The 20,648-nt window shown below is 36.9% G+C and overlaps 2 protein-coding genes across 6 annotated transcripts in view; one reads left to right on the top strand and one right to left on the bottom strand.

The window, feature by feature from the left end:
• Positions 1-23: 23 nt before the first annotated feature.
• LOC111807069 (CMP-sialic acid transporter 3-like) lies at positions 24-12,546 on the top strand. Of its 5 annotated transcripts, none has more exons than XR_002816903.1 (18): positions 24-155; positions 267-374; positions 1,031-1,286; positions 2,165-2,281; positions 3,213-3,269; positions 6,342-6,419; positions 6,627-6,671; positions 8,446-8,505; positions 9,802-9,921; positions 10,035-10,112; positions 10,453-10,522; positions 10,902-11,009; positions 11,167-11,300; positions 11,390-11,463; positions 11,773-11,818; positions 11,918-11,984; positions 12,060-12,174; positions 12,243-12,546. XR_002816903.1 is itself a non-coding variant. In XM_023692641.1 (17 exons), exons 3-16 carry the CDS (start codon positions 1,119-1,121, stop codon positions 11,966-11,968), a joined length of 1,206 nt encoding a protein of 401 aa, XP_023548409.1. In that variant the 5' UTR covers positions 24-155; positions 267-374; positions 1,031-1,118; the 3' UTR covers positions 11,969-11,984; positions 12,243-12,546. The 5 variants fall into 5 exon arrangements, 3 of the variants coding, with proteins under 3 accessions (XP_023548409.1, XP_023548410.1, XP_023548411.1); XR_002816902.1 differs by having other exon boundaries at positions 12,056-12,174; XM_023692641.1 differs by lacking the exon at positions 12,060-12,174.
• A 5,611-nt stretch (positions 12,547-18,157) lies between these two features.
• LOC111807220 (PTI1-like tyrosine-protein kinase 3) overlaps positions 18,158-20,648 on the bottom strand; it is a 4,412-nt gene continuing 1,921 nt past the window's right edge. The window contains exons 3-8 of the mRNA XM_023692838.1: positions 20,115-20,368; positions 19,891-20,017; positions 19,525-19,798; positions 19,148-19,280; positions 18,799-18,885; positions 18,158-18,716 (exon numbers count right to left, since the gene is read on the bottom strand). Coding sequence (XP_023548606.1) covers positions 18,585-18,716; positions 18,799-18,885; positions 19,148-19,280; positions 19,525-19,798; positions 19,891-20,017; positions 20,115-20,368 — 1,007 coding nt within the window. The 3' untranslated portion in view covers positions 18,158-18,584. The remainder of the gene's footprint in view (positions 18,717-18,798; positions 18,886-19,147; positions 19,281-19,524; positions 19,799-19,890; positions 20,018-20,114; positions 20,369-20,648) is intronic.

The following is a 20,648-nucleotide window of genomic DNA, read 5'->3' as shown; positions in this document are numbered from 1 at the left end:
AAAAAAAAAAAAAAAAAAAAAGGTTAGAGACAGAGAGAGACAGAGAGAGACAAACAGAGCTCTAACAACAAACGTTTCGCGCGATCTCTCTCTCTCTGCGAAATGTGCATATTGCTTCGTCCTCGCATGTGTCAGCAATTCGAATTCCATATAAGGTTAGACGAAGAGAGATATAATTTTCCTGAAGAGAGTATAAATGCGAAGAGGATTCCGAATCTATGTTCATCTGAAAACACTGTGTTTCGTGTCTTGAGTTTTTGTTGCAGTCGCTGAGGTGTTGGATCTAGCCAACGAGTTTTGCCGTCGGTGGAATTGTCGGCGAGCTAATTCTTCCTTGAATGCTCGATTCTGGAGGCGGGAGGCGTCTAGAACAGGTGGATTTTATGATTTGAGTGGATTCAGACATTTCTTTTGATGCTTAAACGACTGCACTGAGTGTAGCTGAATTTGTTGAGTTGGTTTGATGAGGATCCTTGAAATTGGCCTTTTTTCGTCTTTGAAATCGTCTAGTAATGGGATCTTTTGATAAGATCTGTCTGAATTTTATTTCGTTCTTGATGGATCTATGGCCGGGTTTTATTTATTTATTTTTTATATCATTTTAACTGATTGGGTAGGATTTTCGGGTTTTAACATCCATTTTCATGGCGGGGATGGGGATTAGACTCTTTGCTGATCATAATGTTATGGAACTATGAATGTCTTGCGTGGTTACTTTTAGTCGGTTGTTAATAAATACCCTCCGAGTTTTTGAGATTGTGTTGTACAATGTTGTTCTTCTGATCTCAATATGCACTACCGCAGTGTATCTATCTGATTTTAGTATAAGAAATCTCTGGTCTGTGTTGTATATCTTTTTCAAATGGTCTGTGTTGGTTACTAACTCTGATTTTAGTAATTAGATAATAGTTAAACTACTAATAATTATCTTCTGACCTCCGAGTTTTTAGTGTATCTAGCTGCAATGTATATCTTTTTCAAATGGTCTGTGTTGGTTACTAACTTTTCATTCGTTGGTGATATTGATTAGGTCTGTTGGATTTCATCTCATTACGCAAGAGTTGGCCGTGCTTTTTTGATATAGTCAGTCTGAGCAAGCATAGTTTTGCGGTAGGCTGATGAAGAACGGAATGATAGAATGCTGTGTTTGTCACTCCCCGTTGGTTTCTCCAACTAACAAAGGTATATCGAGGGCATATGATCAACATAAGATCAGAATATCATCTAAGCAACGAGCCTTAAACACCCTCCTGGTTGTAGGTGATTGTATCTTGGTTGGTATGCAGGTGATTGCCATATCTCAACTTATTCTTGACTTATCTTTGTTGACACTTGCATTTTCTTAATTGAATTCTCAGTGAAATGTAATCATGCAAAAGATTGTGCTTCCATGGTTATCCTGCTTTTTTATTTTATTTTTATATATTTATTTAGTGTGTATTTTTCCTTCTTTTCCTTTTTGAGATGGTTTTGAGAAATAAATTTTTGTTGTTCTGTCCATTCTGTGATGTACTGAACCTAATTCTACTCCTTACTCTTGGATATCTACCTTTCCTATCATCGATTTTATTCCACAATGAAAATCATACTAATTACTGTTATTCCTTAAGCCCAATTGGACCATCAAGAAACCTTAACAGCCTTCCTTCTCGGTCCCCTTGTATACGTGCTTTGTTGCCAGTTTCCACATGCTCCCCTTCTTTATCATTGCTGCTTTTGTCAACTTGCCCATATGATATGTCTATTGTTCTGTTAGCACGTTCAACCTTCACAATGCTTAGAAAATAGCCAATAACGCATGTAAGTGCTATAGAACAACTGCCACCATTGTCTCTATAAATTAACGGTCCTTACCTCACAGCAAGTAGAATTCAGTAAGTGTTGATGTTTATGTAGCAATCTAGTCAATTATTTCTTATCAAGAAATAAAACAATAGACGCTTATATATATATATATATATATATATATATATATAGAAGATTGCACAATTTTGAAAAATTGTTCATGGTATTGCATGTAAAAGCAGACAAGAAGGTGCTTGCACCCCCACATGAATCTTCCTTTTCTTGGTTGATGCTATTTTGATTGGTTTAAGAACGTCAAATTTTCACGTGATCTAACCTGGTTTTTAGATGTCTAACACTGGTTCATTTTCATTGCCAGCCTATTTTGGTTTATATGTCCAAGGTGGATGGGAAATTCATGTTCAGTCCAATTAGTGTTAACTTTTTGACCGAGATTACAAAGGTTATCTTTGCTATTGTTATGCTGATAATCCAGGTACTTATTATCTTGGAAACTGATCATTTGCCTTTAAATATATACGAACTATACTCTCAAGTGGCTTTGAGCCTGTAATGCTCAATTTGAATGGATATCTCAAACCTAATCATGTTAGTTTATACAGTTTGCTAATTTTGTTTGTTTGTGGTACAAATTAATAATTTAATTCTTATTATATTGTGGGTGATAAGAAAGACAGTGACTGGTGAACTTTTCTGCTTGTTTGGGAGGGAGTTGTGGGGGAGGGGGCTTTATATTGCGTGATCCTTTGTAATAGTTAATTTTGTTTTTATCTGTGAGTGCCTGAGCTTGTTTACACGACCTCGACTAATCTTATAGACAATTTCTTGAGTTTGTAACATCTAGTTTCCATACAAACTTTTAAGGAATTTAATATCTTAGTTAGATGGGTGACCACCCATGGCATTCGATTTTCCAAAAGTGTTTTTGTTGTTTTCACATACCATAATGCCAACTAGGAAGCCATCCCATGGTGTATGTAATAGGTGATCGATGCCACAATTCCTCACGAGTAGGTTTTTGAATCATACAAAACTAGAAGTTGATTTCATTTTAGATCACTTATGTTATTTGGATAAACTATTAGTTTAAGCTATAAATGTAATTCCATCAAATATAGGAACCGGCTTTTTTGATACGCAAACAACTTTTTCTTATTTAGCATTAAAGTAAGACAATTTAATTGATTTTGATTTCAAATCCAAGGCATCTCTAATTTTTTTTCTTTGTCTAAGACCTGTATTTTTCAAATGAGTTGGTTTCAGTATGACTTTGGAATTTGTGGTTTGGTAGAGCTTTTCATCTAACTTCACGTAAAAGTGTTGAGTTTCTTGATTGAATTGCTTCTGAACAGACCCCATGGCCCATGAATCTGTCTTAGTATTAACTCTAGCTATGAATTGTGCAGGCTAGACATCAGAAAGTTGGGGAAAAGCCTCTTCTCTCAATATCAACATTTATGCAGGTTAGTTTCTCGCATGAATATTATCTAGTTAATTATTAGTAGTTTAACTATTATCTAATTACTGGCAATCTCTCTAACCCGGTCTCTCTAACCCAGTCTTAAGGCTGTCTCTGCCTTTTTGTTTGAATATATTAATCTTTAATGTTTCTTATTAAAAAAAATTGATTATCAATAGTTTCTATTGAATATAATCTCTATGCTTGCCTTTTCAAAGTAAAATATTTTAGATTTACATGAATTGAGACAGATAAACCATAACCTCATTGTAAATGAAACAATATAAAACCCCAAAATATAAATGTAAGCCCAACCCAAAAGCCAAGTGAAAAGCCTAACAAGCAAACACTAAATAAAAGCGCATCAATTGTTGAGGATGATGAGAAGCAATGAATAAATACAAAACTCTTTGGTCACAGGCATCCATAGAGGTGTTTAACCTAGAAAAAGTAAAAACCTCCCCTCGAGACAACTCTACACTCGTGTAGATCCACTGTTTCTCTTGAGCCTAATGTTTTTAAAAAATAGTACAAAAGTGGTTGATGGAAATCTTCTCTAAGCTGAGGATCTACGTCCTGCTTTTCGATATACCCGAGCCATGGACCATCTCTACTAACACGGAAATTTTAAACGATGTAAATGTTTGAATCAATTTGAAAACATGCATGCATAAGCAGATTTACCACAAAACAATAGAAGTTTATATGCAAGATTTTGGGGACAACATTTAAACCAATAACATATACAATAAAAAACATCAAAATTAAAATCCAAACTCAGATCTAACTCAACCCTAAAACCCCGCAACTCGATCATGCTGCTGTACCGATCATGCAACTCCATTATTAACTGAAAAAAAAAAAAAGTAGCATGAATGAGTGTAAAAATACTTCTTTAAGTAGCTTGCTTATAGGCTCATAATACATTCTTGAGATTTATTGTTTTAACTTAAGTTGATCTGCTAATATGTCTTTATCACAAACCTTGAAGTTTCATTACTAAGTCACAGGTCCTTGAAGTTTCATTACTAAGTCACGGACTGTTCTATACTAACTCACCCCAAACCCCAAACTCAACTTAGGTTTCTGGTTCGGTATACATTACTTAGCCCTAACAAGACTCTTTTTAGTTTACCGACACTCATCTTTTAGCTCCATAGAGCTCCACTTACTTTTTAAGAGTATCTTAGAATTATAGGGCGTTATGCATAACTCCTCACTAGTCCCTTCAATTATGCTTCACAATTTCAAGGTGCAACCTCTTTCCAACTCCTATCATCACTACATTACGAGTGCTGTCAACTGAGATGGGTATCAAGGTTTAGTTAGCATCCCCTAATAGACTCCATAATGTCCTCATAAGGATGTGACCCTCGTGCGCCAACTCTCATGATTATGTGGTCCCTTGCCCTCAAGTTGCAAGATCATAACTAAGGGGCAGTTGGAGATCCCATATTGCACCCACACAATATACAAATGACACAATAAAGTTCATATATTGTGATCTCCACTAGGCCTACAATATAATGCATAGCAAGACACCTACATCAGGCTATCTTCTGGACCTACCAACTTATAAGGAACACATGTAGACCCTCGCTTCTCAAGACAGGTTCACTAATAGATGATACTGGCGTCCCTTATTATTCCCCACATTGCACAAATATAAAAGGGGATTGACCGCCCAAGCCACTGCCAGATATAAATTATTATATAGGTCCCTGGGAGACATGTTCATGACTATGGGTTAATTGGTGAAACCCCTAATCATCCTCGCATACCATTGTAAACATCACAAACATCACAGTGCTGAATTAAGGAGGGACGTGCTACTACGGACAAATCATCCGTATTAAGCATTTAAACTCTACTCATACACTAATCATGCTTATTCTTATCCTACAAACAAAAACTTGAATGGAATCTCCAAACAACTATGTGTTACATGTGTCGATGTTCCTTTCTATGCAAATCAACTTCTAACTCGATCCAAATTTCCCCAAATTCCTCAAATGAGTCCTACAATGAGAGAAATTAGGAATGAGTTGAAATTGGATCGAAAAACAAACAAACGGAGGTCAAATAGGCAAAAGTGGACAAACCTCACGCGCTCCACACGCCTACACGTGTGCAACCAACTCGCCCATTTGCTCCTCAACGTGCACCCACACGCCTTGTCTTCAAGCTCCAGTTGCCTGTAGAATGTGATTACCCTCTCTATCCAAACAGGTTTTCTTCTATGGTTCAAATTCAACTTGGTTCTATCATCAAAATCGGAGAGCTCATCTAGAGGATTCCACATAAAAACAACATTCCAATAGGGTTCACTTCGCAAGAAGAATTGTGCATCTAAAGATTATGGGTTTTTTTTTTCCAAATTTCTTCCCAATTTGACCTTTGACGAGGGCCTTCCCAATCTTATTTCCTTAAATTGCTTCGACTAAACTCTTACCTATTCCTCATGGATTCAAACCCCTCAATCAATTTTACCATTTCTCCTAGATAATTCACGAATTGGTGCACAATTATTGATCTGATAAAGGGTTCCAAAATGTGTGATTTTTCAGACGAGATTTAATCATCAAGTTTCTTAATCAGTAGCTTAAAAACCAAATTACCTGTCTAAAACGCCTCAGACTCCTTCCAAGCCCTGTCACCTACTAGAAGTCCTAAATATCATCTTGCAAATGTGTCGGTTAAATTCTTAACTCCCATTTGTTCCCTCATTGGCACTGGAAATTCCGGCGCCAATTTTCCCTTTTTATTTTAGTTTTTTTAATTTAAAATTTACTGAGGGTTTGGTAATTAATTGTTGAGGGTTTGGTACTTAATTGTTGGTCTGAAATTAGTTTGCTTGTTGAAGCTGTTTGATTCTCCTGATTATTTAATAGTTTACTTGTGCTGAAAGGTTTTAGTCTCCTTTAAGGATGGACGCTTCTACTTGAGGGTAGTAATTGAATGTAAACTTTAGATTTTTTTTTTTAATGAATATTATATTGTTTTTTTCTTTATTTATTCTTCCGTTCCGAGGCTTTTTCTAGGTACAATGCCAAAGATGTCTTGTTTTCTTTTGCAGGCAGCACGTAACAATGTGCTTCTCGCTGTGCCAGCACTTCTCTATGCAATCAATAATTACCTGAAGTTTATCATGCAGGTATACTGTTCATATCTATTGAAGTGTTTTATTTTATAAATTCTGTTTTTATTTTTTATTTTTTACTTTTTATTTATTTTTAACTGGATACATCTTGGAATTAGTTTACACTGTCAGATTATATTGTCTTTGAACAATTTTAGATATGTATAACTAACCATGTGACTGTCTATACAGCTATAACTAACCATGTGACTGTCTATACAGCTATCTTTCAACCCTGCAACTGTGAAGATGCTTAGCAATTTAAAGGTATTGTGTCTATCAGTAAATTACTGTATTTGTTGTGGTATTATAACTTCTGTTGTGCTTAACTCATAAGATTGGCGACTCTCTCTTGATGCGCTAATACTCTCATCTTACTTAAAGGTTCTTGTTTGTTTGGACAAGGTTGTTTTGTAATGCTGTACCGATATGGTTATGTCCAATAAGTAATAACCTTTATGGGCGTTTCCCATCCTTCTCAAGAATTACTAATTATCCAATTCCTATTTCCAATGAAAACTCCATTTTAAAAAAAAAAAAAAATAAGAACTAAGAGTAGTGTACATGGAGGGACATACATTGACCACCATGGCTTTACCTAGTAGGTGAAAAGGGAAAATTGTAAACTTAAATTCCTTTGTAGTCATAATGTTATTTTGGTGGGTGACTACTCGAATATTTTGACTTTATATGTTATGCACATAGGTAGTAATCATGGAATATTGGTCTATTATTTTCTTTTTATTTATTTTAAGAAATCTGGTTTTCATTAAGAAAAATGAAAGAATGTACAGGGACGCACACACAAAAAGAAAAAAACGTGCCCACAAAAGGAACCCACCACAACCTACTAGAAAGGATTCCAATCCAAAAGAATAAGATCTAACCGATAGTTACAAGATGGTTGATTCGCAGAAGCGAATCAAGAGGCATTAGATCTCACCACCTCTGACATATTCGCTAGAGATCTCTCAATCACCATAAAGACCTTACTGTTCCTCAAGCCACACACTCCGAAGTCGTGAAATAACATGCCTGCCATAACCCTCTTTCCTTATTATGAACAGAAGAGTTCATTAGAATTCCTCTATCAAAGAACAACCATACCTGTGATGCACCCATGCCACCCCAAACAAACTAAAGCATCAACTTCAAAGATAGTCACCCCATAAGAGATGGTGAAGATCCTCCTCGTGTCATCTGCAAAGAACACACCATTGTGGCCACAAAGCAAATGGTGGTTTGATGCCCATACTACTTATATGAAATACAACAATGGATAAACAGTGAGTGCTTGCACAATCATTGTGGGATATTAATTGATGTGTGCTTTAACTATAATGCTTGTTGCACCATCCTCTGTTTGTTGTGGTGGACTTCTACAACATATATCAGAAATTTAGATATAAATATATGTGTGTGTTTGTATATATTGTACGCATGTATAACAATGCATGAAAAATGAATTCTTGTGGAATTGGTGTTTTAGTACAATGGTTTGACTATAACACATGCTTGAATCAATGCTGGTTTTTGATTGATAACCGTTGGATATAATTTCACCCTTACATATTATATTCTACTCTGCTTTTAAAATGGTACTTGTTGTTGTGTTATGGTAAAGCATATGAATGAATTGGAAGGGAAAAAACATCCATCATGCGCATCAAAACACTGTAGGAGGTGAAAGGTTTCTCATATAACTCTTTCATCATCATTTTCTTTGTATGTATCATCATTATTTAAAAGGAAAAGTTCCAGCAACTAATTTTTATTTTCTTCCTGTGTTAGCAGTAGGCTAGTACTAGAACCAAGTTGTTCATCCACTCTTCTAATTTCAGTTTAGGTTTAGATACTAAAGAAATGGTTGGTGGAGTGTGTAAAACATAGAGACTTTGAAGAAAATGGTTTCTCTTAGGACATAGGGTGACGAGTCTGATTATTGATGAGGATTCTCTAATTGTGCTTGTCTTAACCTTAAAACATATATATCTTATATGATTTTCCAAAAATAATATTTTAATTGATACGGCCTGTTCAGGTTTTGGTGATTGCTGTCTTGCTAAAGTTGATTATGAGACGACATTTTTCTATTATTCAGGTTAGCATATTTCTTCTGCCATCTTTGCCTTCTCAATGTGTTGAGCTATTACAATGGAGGGTGGAGAAAAAGTATCAATTGTTTAGCAATTAGTTCTAATATAACATCCAATTGTTTATGCATATATTTATAAGATCAAATATAGAAAGTAATTACCTTCGGTTATTTATTACCTTTTACTTGTTTCATTTTTCTGCATAAGGAATTATTATTATTACTACTATTTAAACGATAAACCAAATTGTTAGAAGACCAAAAAAATATATTTTTGCTAAAATATGGAAAGCTACAAAATAAAGGCAGATTAGAGGACATTGAGCTTAAGAGCTCTCTGATTGACATAGATCACAAAAGGGAATAATTATGTTTTGGAAGGGAACACCAACAACAGAGTTTTGTTTGATTGAATTTCTGGAAATCTTCACCTTCATGGTACAACTAGGAGAAAGATCCTACAAAGTAATCTTTTGTGATGTCATTTGGTTTGAGTTTTTCCAAGGCAACCATCTGAAGGAAGAACTTCACTTTCTCTAGAGCCTTTCTCTTCCATATTCTTCGACAGAAATAAGGAGGGAGGGGTAAGATGTACTTGGAGATTTGCAAGAAAGCTGGCACCAGGTGTCTAAGTGACACCTTTTATTGGGGTGATGGAATTGGAGCGACTCTGGATGTTTCAACCTTTGGCATCATGAACTACTCTCTTTTATTAAAATTTTCTTTAAACAAAAGGTTCCAACTCTGTCCTTCGACAATAGGTTAGGGAGTAGGGGATAGATTTCGTTGCTCTTTATTTCCTTTATGGGTTGGCTTTCATATTTATTTTTCAAGAAACCCACTGCCATTTGATTCTTCAAGTTATAAAAACGGAATCTTTTTTGGTGCTGATATTTTAGAGATGAGAAATGAGAGGCTGGAAGTTTCCAGCAATTACATTGTGATTACCACCAGCAAATGGCTAAGGACTATTTCCCGTCCACAAGGAATAAGGATTTTCATTAATGATTGAAAAAGTTAAAAAGAGTACAGAAGTGTTAAATATCTATTTCTTATCTTAGAATGTTATACTAGTTTCTCAAGCTTGTCTTGTCTCCCTCACCAATGAAGAGATAACAGTATGGAGAAGCCTTTCACATAATTGTTTTTTTTTAATGTCTTAGACATTCTACTCAAAATAGCATCTAAATCAAAAGGTAGATCTCCGTATCTTATGCCTGAAAGGCTTGAACATCCATCTAGGCTTACCATTGAAGAATAAACAAGGTAATGGAACTGATATTTATTTTTTATTTGCCCCAGTGGGAAGCACTTGCTCTGCTGCTTATTGGCATAAGTGTAAATCAGTTGCGGTCCATGCCTGATACCTCCACTTTGGGTCTCACAGTTACCATGAGCACATATGTCTACACACTGATTTTTGTAAGTGGATCTTGTTTCATGGCTAGAATGCTAGCACTGTCTTACCTACAAGCTAGTTCTTCTTCCTTTGGTTTCTATATATTTTCAAGTAATTTGAATTTTTTTTTTTACAGGTAACTGTTCCATCTCTCGCTTCTGTTTATAATGAATATGCTTTGAAGAGCCAGTATGATACTAGCATCTATCTTCAGGTAATGATACTATTCTTGTGTTAAATTTAATCTGGAGAATAAGCTATAGATACGTTTCTATGTTTCATACGTTCTCTATGTAGAAAAATAAGAATACCATTCCACACCTGTAGCCAATAAAGTATTTTATCACTAACTATTTCCGTTTGATTAGACTTTGGGATAATGGGTGTGGGATATTGAGTGGCATTTCCCTTATCTCAGAGCTTCTCTTTTTTGATGTTGAAGTCATAGCATTCTAAGCTTATACAAATATTTCCTGTTTCTTAATGTTCGTTATATCTGCTTACTCAATAATTGGGTCTGTCTTCTGAATGGGGGATTTTCTATTGAAGTGCAGAATTTGTTTTTATATGGATATGGCGCGATATTCAACTTCATGGGAATATTAGGAACAGTTGTTATGAAAGGTAAGATATAAATCTCTTATTTACTACCTCCCAAATAAATAAGCAGAAGACTTTGTATGATTCCTTCCAGAAGATGCTGCTTCGACATCTTGGATTTTGTCTCTTGTTCTTTTTTATTTTTGATACCGAGATATTTATAATACTGATCATGACTTGGCAGATGTAATTTCACTTACTAAATTCTCTTCAGATTAGATATTTTTTAATGAATTAAATGTTTGGTTTGTTTGGAATGTTTGATCAAAAGCTGCCAATTATGCTTTTTTTTTTCAACATTTTCAGGATGTCTTTGATTTTGGCTGCCTTCCATGTGAATGTATTAGCTCAATTGCATTTTAGAGCTCTGATTAGCTGCTTTCTGGCTTTTTGTATATGTCAGGTCCTAGCAGCTTTGATATACTCCAAGGTCATTCTAAAGCCACAATGCTGCTTATAGCTAATAATGCAGCACAAGGAATTCTATCCTCTTTCTTCTTCAAATATGCAGGTAAACTAAACTTTTAAAAGGCTTCTCAATAATTTTTTTGATTAAAGCATTCATTTTTCTTATGTAGAAAACTGCTTTAATATTACAAGTTTCTGGTCACTTTTGTCCATGTATTAATATCTCACGTCTGATTAGAGTTCTATTTTGTATCTTGCAGATACAATTCTGAAGAAGTACTCCTCAACAGTTGCTACCATATTTACAGGCATAGCGTCGGCCATCTTGTTTGGTCATCAGTTGACTATGAACTTTGTCTTGGGAATATCTATAGTGTTCATCTCTATGCACCAGGTACTTCGTGGAGGGGATAACACTGAAAAGGCTAAATATGCTATCAATAACGTAATTATCGACCACTAATTCTTGATATTGTGTTTCAGTTCTTCTCACCCCTCTCAAAAGTCAAAGACGAGCAGAATGGGGTTACTGAAATGGTGGATGTGGATAACCAGAGGTAGGAACTTATTCATAGTGTGAGACATCAATCTGGTGTGGTTTGTTTTCATGGGGTTCATTTCTGTTATACTTAAAACAATTTCAACCAACGGCCCAAGTTCACTGCTAGCAGATATTGTCCTTTTTGGGTTTTCCCTTTCGGGGTTCTCCTCAAGGTTTTTTAAAATGCGTTTGCTAGGGAGAGGTTTCCACATTATTAGTGTTTCATTCTAATTATGATTTGGAGACTGATTTGTTCATCGGTGGAAAACCTGTTTGGATTGTTTTTCTTTCTGGATATTTAGTTTTTTGGGATTTTCCTTTCCAGGTCAAAGGGTTCCTTCGTAAATATGGCAGCAGGAGCAAATGAAGAGGTGGGGATTTGGCTCGTCTTCTGAGTTTGTTTTCAGAGTATTCTATGAAAAATGCTCGGATTACGCACCGTGAATGACTTGCCTTTGATTTATTTGCAGGCTAGTCATCTTGTTGGATCTGATGAGAGAGAGCCACTTCTTCCAACCTAAGCTTTTTCTGGACATGGTATGTTGATGCTTTTATTTTTCTCTTTCTTTTTATAACAACTCTTTATAATTACTATTTAACCTCTCAAGTTAGCAAAAAAGGAGCTCCAAATTCACCGGATAGTTAAGTTTGATGATTCCATAATCTATCTACTCTGATCACAATAGAGTCAGTACACACACTAGATATGACCTCTTGGCTGATCAAGGTTGTAATCTGGAAATTTGGCATTATAAGCTAGAGTTCGACATCAAATCACATCAACTTCTGTTGCAGGATTTTGTACATCGGACCATACGAAGACGACAACAACGACGACGACGGGTCTCAACCTTTATCAATAAATTTTTTTTTTTTGATGAGGCCCTCCAAGGTTGCAGTAGAGCGTTCCTCAGGTTGGTTTGGAAATGAAAATTTTGTTGCTACAGAATTAGATTAGGTAATAATAATATGGGTATTATCATATACCAAGGTCTATATAGCTCTTACCTTCTTTTCAAGTTGTGGTCTTAGTAACATGTATTATTAATTCTTTTTGCCCCAGACTGATTATAATGAATATTTTTTTTCTCTTTCCTTCCAATATCTCTAATTTTTATAAATCCTTCCCCCCCCTTTGTCTAATTTTTATGTCTTTGGGAGGACAATAACTCTTAAATCCTTACTTGCTTCAAGGAAGGGTGTGTGTTCAATGATCTATTTTAATTTTATGAAATCTGTAAATGGAACCAACAAACATTCCATTTATATCCCTAAACTTTGGAGTTGGATTAAATAAAACTCTAAACTTATAGTTGTACGGATTTCAAGTTTTTCACAAGTTAATTAGTCAATCAATTTCTGATATTTGATTAGAATTTCATTTTAAACGTCTATGCATAATTTGAGCGTATAAAATTTGTTAAAATGCAATGATTAATGTAAATTAGACATGTAAGTTAGAATCTCATATTTATTTATATTTTTTCATTTATTTTGACAACGTTACATGGTACTTTTAGTTGGTTTGTGGGGGAAGAAGCAAATCACAATTAGTTGGTTTGTGGGGGAAGAAGCAAATCACAATTGAGGACATGTTTGAGATACCTTTTAGGGCATTTTGATATGTTAAGTGCTTTTGTCACATACACCCATTGAGATGTGATAGGATTGCATAGTGATGCCTAAGTACAGTTCTAGTAGATCGTTGTAGTAAATAGTTGGATCATAGTTCCTTTAATTCATCGTAGCGATGTTGAGTAACCATGGTCCGTTCTGCATGGAAGTGGCCTCCGCAGTTCTTTCACCATCATATGCTCGTTGCATCGGTTGGATTTGACCCACGATCAAAATATGTTGAAACATGTAAAAGAAGCAAAGGAAAAATTTGAGGCGAGAGATCTTCTGGAATAAACCACTTAACTTTTCAATTCTCTTTGTTCTTGTAGTTGTGAGAAGAGCATAAACCTTATGAGCATTTTTCTATAAACAATACAAATCGGAGTTTGAAGAAGGGGAAGGGGAAGGAGTCCTCGACCCGCAACAGATAGAGGAGGATTTATTCAATCACATAGTTTGGGCTCCTAGAATATGGCGCCCTTGGGGCTTTCTATTTGATTGTATCGAAAGGCCCAATGAATTGGGATTTCCCTATTGGGCTAGGTCATTTCGGGGCAAGCGGATCATTTCTGATGAAGAGAATGATTCGGAGTTCTTGCAGAGTGGAACCGTGCAGTACCAGACACGAGATAGATCTTCCAACGAACAAGACTTCTTTCGAATAAGGCAATTCATTTGGGATCCTGCAGATCCACTCTTTTTCCTCAAGAATCTTCCTAATTAAAGCATAAAACTTAGTCCACAATTTGGCTAACTACTCGTTCACCAAGCTTCCTTCAGCATCTTTCTCGAGTTGTAACTTTGCTTCCCTGGGATACTTGGTCGGGTTGCACGCTGCCATCTTAAATTGCAACAACAACTTCTTAGCATAGGCGGATTACTTTAGCATGACACAATCTTTCCTTTGGTCCACTTCAATACCGAGGTAGAACATGAGTAACTCGAGATCAGTCATCTCAAATTCTTTCATTATTTGCTACTTGAACTCTTTGATACCTTCCACACTTGTACCAGTGACGATTAGGTCATCAATGTACACGCCGACTATGAGTGTTTCAGCCCCATTGTTTCTTGTATACACTGCTTGTTCTTGCGAGCACTTCATCATGTTTAGACTCTTTAACCTCTTGCCCAAATGTATGTTCCACGCCCTTTGGTGCTTGCCATAAACCATAGAGGGCCTTTGACAACTTGTACACTTTGTGCTCTTCGACTTTGATGACGAACCCTTCAGGTTGGCAACATACACTTCTTCTTGGAGGTCGCCATTTAGGAATGCTGATTTGATGTCCAAGTGATGGACCTCCCACCCGTGTTGAATTGCGAGGGCAAGAATCAACCTTACAGTGTCCAGTCTAGCCATATCCCTTTGCCACGAGTCTTGCTTTATGCTTGATGACATTTCCTTCACTATTCTTCTTCAACTTAAACACCCACGTCAAACCGATGAGCTTGTGTCCGGGCAGTAAGTTAGCTAGTGCTCACGTCTTGTTCTTCTCAATGACTTCAAGCTCTTTTTGTATGGCCTCCTGCCACATCGTCTCAGTTGCTGTCTCATGGTAGGTTGTCGACTCCTTAACCGTGAGCAACACTAATTCTTCGGGATCCAATTCTTCTTCAAGTGTATTTGCATAAATTTCAGCAAGAGAACAAAAGTACTTTAGTCCATCTTCTGTTGTAGATCCTCCTGTGCTTTCGTCTGAGCTCTCTGGTTCTAGAAAATTCATCATGTCTTTCGGTGTCACGGCGGTGATGACATGTGTGGACTTGGTGTCACTGTCGGTGTACTTTCTAGATCTGTTGTGTCTCCCTCTTCTTCCAGAGCAGTGAATTTTATAACAGTGTGCTTGTTATCGCCAACGTTGCACCAATCCCACTTCTTCTCTTCTTCGAATATGACGTCTCTACTTACATAATCTAATGTTGCGGATCATACAATCTGTGTGCCTTGGTTCCATCCTCTATGCCAAGGTACACCATCTTTTGGCTTCTATCACCAAGCTTTTAGATATATGGTTTTGCAGTCTTAACATGTGTTGTACAACTGAAGACTCTTAGGTACTCGAAGTGAGATGTCTTGGTGAACCATGCTTTGTAGGGGTTGCAAGTGTCCAGCGCCTTTGTCGGTAAACAGTTTATTAGATAAACTGCATGACGTATTGCCTCGCCTCAGAAAATCGTCGAGACTTGCATGTTTTTTAGTAAGCTTCTTGCAGTGTTCATTATGGTGCGATTTCTTTGTTCGACCACACTGTTTTGTTGTGGAGTGTATGGTGCAGTGAGTTGATGCTTGATACCTTCCTCCTTGCAAAACTTTGAGAAGTTCTCAGGTAAGAACTCACCATCTCAGTGGGTGCGCAAGGTTTTCAACTTGTGATCAGACCCGTTTTGAACGAGTCTTTTGAATTTCTTGAACGTTCATAATGCCTCTCCTTTTTCTTTGAGCATGTACACCCACATCCAACTACTATAATAATCAACAAGTAAGAGAAAATGCTTGTTTGGAGACTAGACAACTTTCACATGGCTGGTTCAGGTGTATGATTTTGGGTAGCCCTGTAGCCATCTTCTTCTCTCCCATCATTTTGAGTGTTTGAAAGTTCACGTGCCTAAGTCTTGCATGCCATAGTCAAGCTGGGTCTGCAAGTGCCGTTAATAGAGAGGTTATGCGACCGTTTTACCTTCATCAACAAGGTTCCATTTCTGTTGATCATCTTGATAAACGAGTCAGCTAACTCCACTTTGCTTCTTCCGTCATTTGACAAAGATTGATAATGTTAATCTTCAAGTTTAGGATGTAGTATACCATGGTCAGTAAGCGTTGGTCACCATTCTTGCACTGGAACAAGATGAGTCATTTGCCTTGGTTTGGTACAATTGATCAATTGTCAAACTTCACGTTTCCAATAAGCTTCTCATCAAGCTGCTTGAACTTTGTTCGATCTCCAGTCATGTGGTTGCTTTCTCCGTTGTCAAGGTACCACATGTTGGTCTCCACTTAGTATTCTCCTTCTGTGAGAAGATTTTCCATAGCCTTTTCTTCGTTCAGCATCAACAGGTTGGACATCTTCTCGGCCAACATCAATGTGGGCTCTTGATCCTGCGTGAGTGTGAGGTTTGCCTCCTCATCGCGCTTCTTCTTGCGGCACTCTACCCCATAGTGCCCACATTTTTCACAAGGGTAACACTTAAATCATACTTTTGTCCTTTCAAGGGGTTGACATTGTCATGCGTTTGTGAAGTATTGTCATGACCTCCTGCCACCATGTCTGCGGCCATGTCTGCCACCATGTCTATGACCTCTATTTTTCTTGTTATGATTGTCATGTCCCCTCGTACTTGTAAAAGAAGAGTCAGATGCATCATTCATTTTCGTTTGTGCAAGCTACTCATGTGTGAGTAAGAGATGTTTCTCCTCCTCTTTGTCTTCATAACCACAAAGTCTCTTCTCATGGACCTTAAGATGACTAGCGGCCTCCTCAAGTGACATGTTCTTGAGGTCGCTGAACTACTCGATGGAGGTAACAATGTACATAAATCTTAGGGGAATAACTCGAAGGAACTTCTTGACGATGGAGATCTCCCCTACCATGTCGCCTAATGAACGGATGTCGCTGACGATCGTTGTCAACTTCATGGAAAAATCGTCTATTGACTCATTGTCTTTCAAACTTACTCTTCAAGGTCCGCACATTTGCTTCCTTGACACGTTCCACGCCCACATGCATTATTTTCAGCGTCTCACGCTGTATTTGCCGAGTCCTTCTATGCTTACATGACAAGTGTTGGCTTTTTGGCCCTTAATCTCAAATTAATTAATTAATTGATGGTTTGATAATAACAAAAGTACCTCTAATTATCAGAATTTTGAACTGGTAATAAAGATTCCTACCCGTCTTGAATCACTCCAATCAAATTCAATAATAAAAGTATATAGATCATTGGTATAGGTTTTGAGTCTATTGGTCATAAAAACTAGACTAAATTAACAAAAGTATCCTTAAAACTTTGTATTTTGTCTAAAAGAAATTCTCTTTTAAACTTTTACAAGTTTCAATAATAATTATCAAAATAAGTTGCAAAAAAATACTCTTTTAATTTTCAAAAGGGTTTAAAAAATATTTTTCAAGTTTTCAAAAATTTCATTAAAACCCTTAATTAAAAAGATTAAAAAAAAAAAAACTTCAAAAACAATTTTGAATTTTTTTTTTTAAAAGAATAAAACAATTTTGAACTTAGAAAAAAAATATTAAAAAATACATTTATCATTAACCCACATTTAACTCACCCATCTTATAGTTCATAGGCTCCAATCAACTTTTTCTAAATCACTTGGATAGACTTCAACTAGTACCTGATATTGTTGATCGGTGTCAAGCCAACAGGAACTTTTACCCTATTGGCCTACCCATATAGGCCTACACATATATAGATAAAGTAAGATGGGTATTGGAGTGCCCTAGTTGATGACATTCCTCTCCGCGGCTGGCACTCGAGGAACCACGAGGCAATCCATATGGAGCAAGCAAGTTCTGTGAATGAGACACCTGCGCAAGGACCTCAATTCTCATTAAGAGGTCAAACCAAGGACCTATGGAAGTCGAGGCTACCCCTCCCATGACCAATGCAATAGTGTCTTGAAGTAGCATGAACTTATTTTTCTTTCTAGGTCATGTAAATGGGCCTAGTCCAAAATCCTACTCTTCCTCTACAAAGACAACAGGGGCTCTCAATGCCTAAGCACCACCCTCTTTTTGAGTTATTTCAGTTTCTTCATGATTTCGTGTTGTAGTATAAAACAAAAAGAACCGTCTCAACGGAAGGAGAAAGAAGGACCTGCAACGACAAAGACTACTGAGCCTCTTCTTGTTCCTAGCCATCTATTACGAGTCAGAAAATCTAAGAATCCTAAATATAAAGAATCCCTCGAGGGTGGGCACGACATCCGTAGTTAATGATTCTTAAAGCAATACTACCTACAATTACTTTGCTTCTTGAAACATTTCAACATCTGAAATAACACGTTAAAAATATACATACTCATACACATTTTAGAAATTGCAACTACACAAAATTTTCCTTACATACACACATTCAATTCAATCTCCATAGGACTCAAGCTCATTTCTATATAAAGCGAAATCCATAAAGCAAGTTTCTGTTTAGATCAGAGTTGAAGAACAAAATATAACAAGAGAAAAGAAAAGACCTTATAAGCCTCGTGTGAATCTGCACTCTGCAGTTTTGAGAAGACAGAAGAAAGTGTAAATGGAGGGAATTCTATTATTATTCAGAAACAGATACTTCACACATCCAGCAATCATCACTCTTCTTAAGACCTCCCGAGGCTCGAAACCCGGTACCACAATTCTCGACATCCGAACTCGCCATTTACACAATGAAATACAAGGGGTATGCATGAAGTTATCCAGTCAAATTTCACTGCATATAAGAGAGAAACTATTTGAAGCATTCGCAAGAATTCAAACTTCGAGACGAAACCAACCATGTGCATTTCCATCAAGACTCTGGGGCAGGTGGACCGGTAGGTGCGGGGGGTTTCAAAAGTGGCTGGAGGGCTTTCACGACGATGCTCATATTTGGTCGAAATTCGGATTCATACTGCACACACAATGCAGCTACAGCTGCTAACTGCATCACCAAACAAGAAAAGAGGATTCGTTAATCAGCTGAACAAACTCCAAGCTTATATACTTTTTGTTCCAATGAGTACCTTTGCAACTCCTTTAGGAGGGTATTCTCCCTTTAGTCTTGGATCTACACATTGCTTCACTTTGTCCTCGCTTAGCCTCGGAGTAGCCTAAAGGAATCAAATACGTCAAGCTATATTTTGAATACAACAACTGTCACTAATTGGACAGGAGGGCAGATAATGTTTTTCCACTGCGTCTAAAGCATAACAGCCTTTTCGGAGCTGGCGTGGAGGGCTAGCCTTTGCAAGGGCACCTTACTTGCCTCCTCGTTTAGAGAAGGGTGCCTCGGAACAGTTCTTGAAAGACTTTTCAAGCACACTGAGAGGATACGAATGAGAAAAAAATTAACAGGGAATATACAAAACTCACCCAGGTGACTAAACTTTGTTGTCCGCGGGGCATCGTGTGATCAACAGGTTTCCTACCAGTCAAAAGCTCAAGTAGAACTACGCCAAAGCTGTATACATCGCTCTTTTGTGTTAGCTGTCCAGTCATTGCATATCTGCAGAAAGACAATCCATTATCATTTCTTTAGGTTTCTGGTTAGGTTAATAATAAAGGGTTTGCATCAATGAAAAATTGAGCACACAAGATTAAGACATTGCTTGAAATTTTATTTGTCAAGAATAGTGATAAAAATGCTATTGAACAAGATTCTCAAAAGCACAAAAGTTCCCCGAACTATCTATTTAGAGGTCTTCATACAATCAACCAAGAACAAGAGAAGAGAGTTTTAGAAACGTTACTCAGGAGCATGGTATCCAAAAGTTCCCAAAACTCGAGTTGAATGAAGACGAGCTGCCATATCAGGGGCTTGATTGGAGAGGTTAAAATCAGCTACCTTAGCTTTAAAATCCTCGAAAAGAAGCACATTGCTGGACCTGATATCCCGGTGTATAATAGCCGGTTGGACCTTCTCATGCAAATATTCTAGCCCTTTGGCCGCATCAACTGCAATTCTCACTCGCTGCACCCAGTCGAGCACTGGACCAGGTTGTGCTCCTTGTACTCCCTTCCTTCCTTCAATCATGAGAGGGACTTATATCAGTTGCCTGATCTTCAATCAGTTATAAGTAACATATCCATATAGATAAGTTAAGAGGATGGGATACCATGTAACACATCATGCAAAGATCCCATGGTTGCATATTCATATGCCAATACACGAAGATTTCCTTCGACACAATATCCAAGCAATTCCACGAGATTTTCATGTTTCAATCTTGATACTGTAGAAACCTGGCAGTCAAAGGATATTGAAACACCATATATTAGATAGTGATATCAAACAGGATATTCACTATGGATAAAATGTTCAAAAAAATAATTGACAAACCTGAGTCAAAAACTCAACGTTACTGTCAGGCTCAGACGAAACATCGAGCTTTTTTACAGCCACATTTTTCCCATTAGTCAAGGTCGCATAGTAAACTCTACCATAAGAACCTTCTCCAATCAATGCTTTGGACCCAAAATTATCAGTTTTTTCTTTCAGTTCATCCGGGGAGAGTGCAGGCACTTCAATTGTTGGTGCTGCCTTTTCTGTTCCATCTACAACAGGAGCTGGCGCTTTTGAGGCCTTTGGGCGACCTAAATGCATCAAATATGGTACAGCTTCAGCGGAACAAGCATATTCAGGAAAGGGGTAAGAGAAGAAAAATGAACAGGACATACCCTATTGTTCTAAAACGCCCAATTGAGTGAATTAGCAATAAAATTTCAAAAGATATATATAAAAGAGTAAATATGTTGAGTCAATTGGGAAACAAAAGACAGACAGAAATATATATAGGAACTAGGAAGTTGAGACAAAAAAAAAAAAAAAAAAAAAAAAAAAAAAAAAAAAAAAAAAAAAAAAAAAAAAAAAAAA

The sequence above is a fragment of the Cucurbita pepo genome, chromosome LG12, assembly GCF_002806865.2.
Source record: "Cucurbita pepo subsp. pepo cultivar mu-cu-16 chromosome LG12, ASM280686v2, whole genome shotgun sequence".
In the NCBI taxonomy this organism is placed as follows: Eukaryota; Viridiplantae; Streptophyta; class Magnoliopsida; order Cucurbitales; family Cucurbitaceae; genus Cucurbita; species Cucurbita pepo.
The sequence above is the reverse complement of the archived record's forward strand: the minus strand, read 5'-3'. Positions and strand labels throughout refer to the sequence as shown.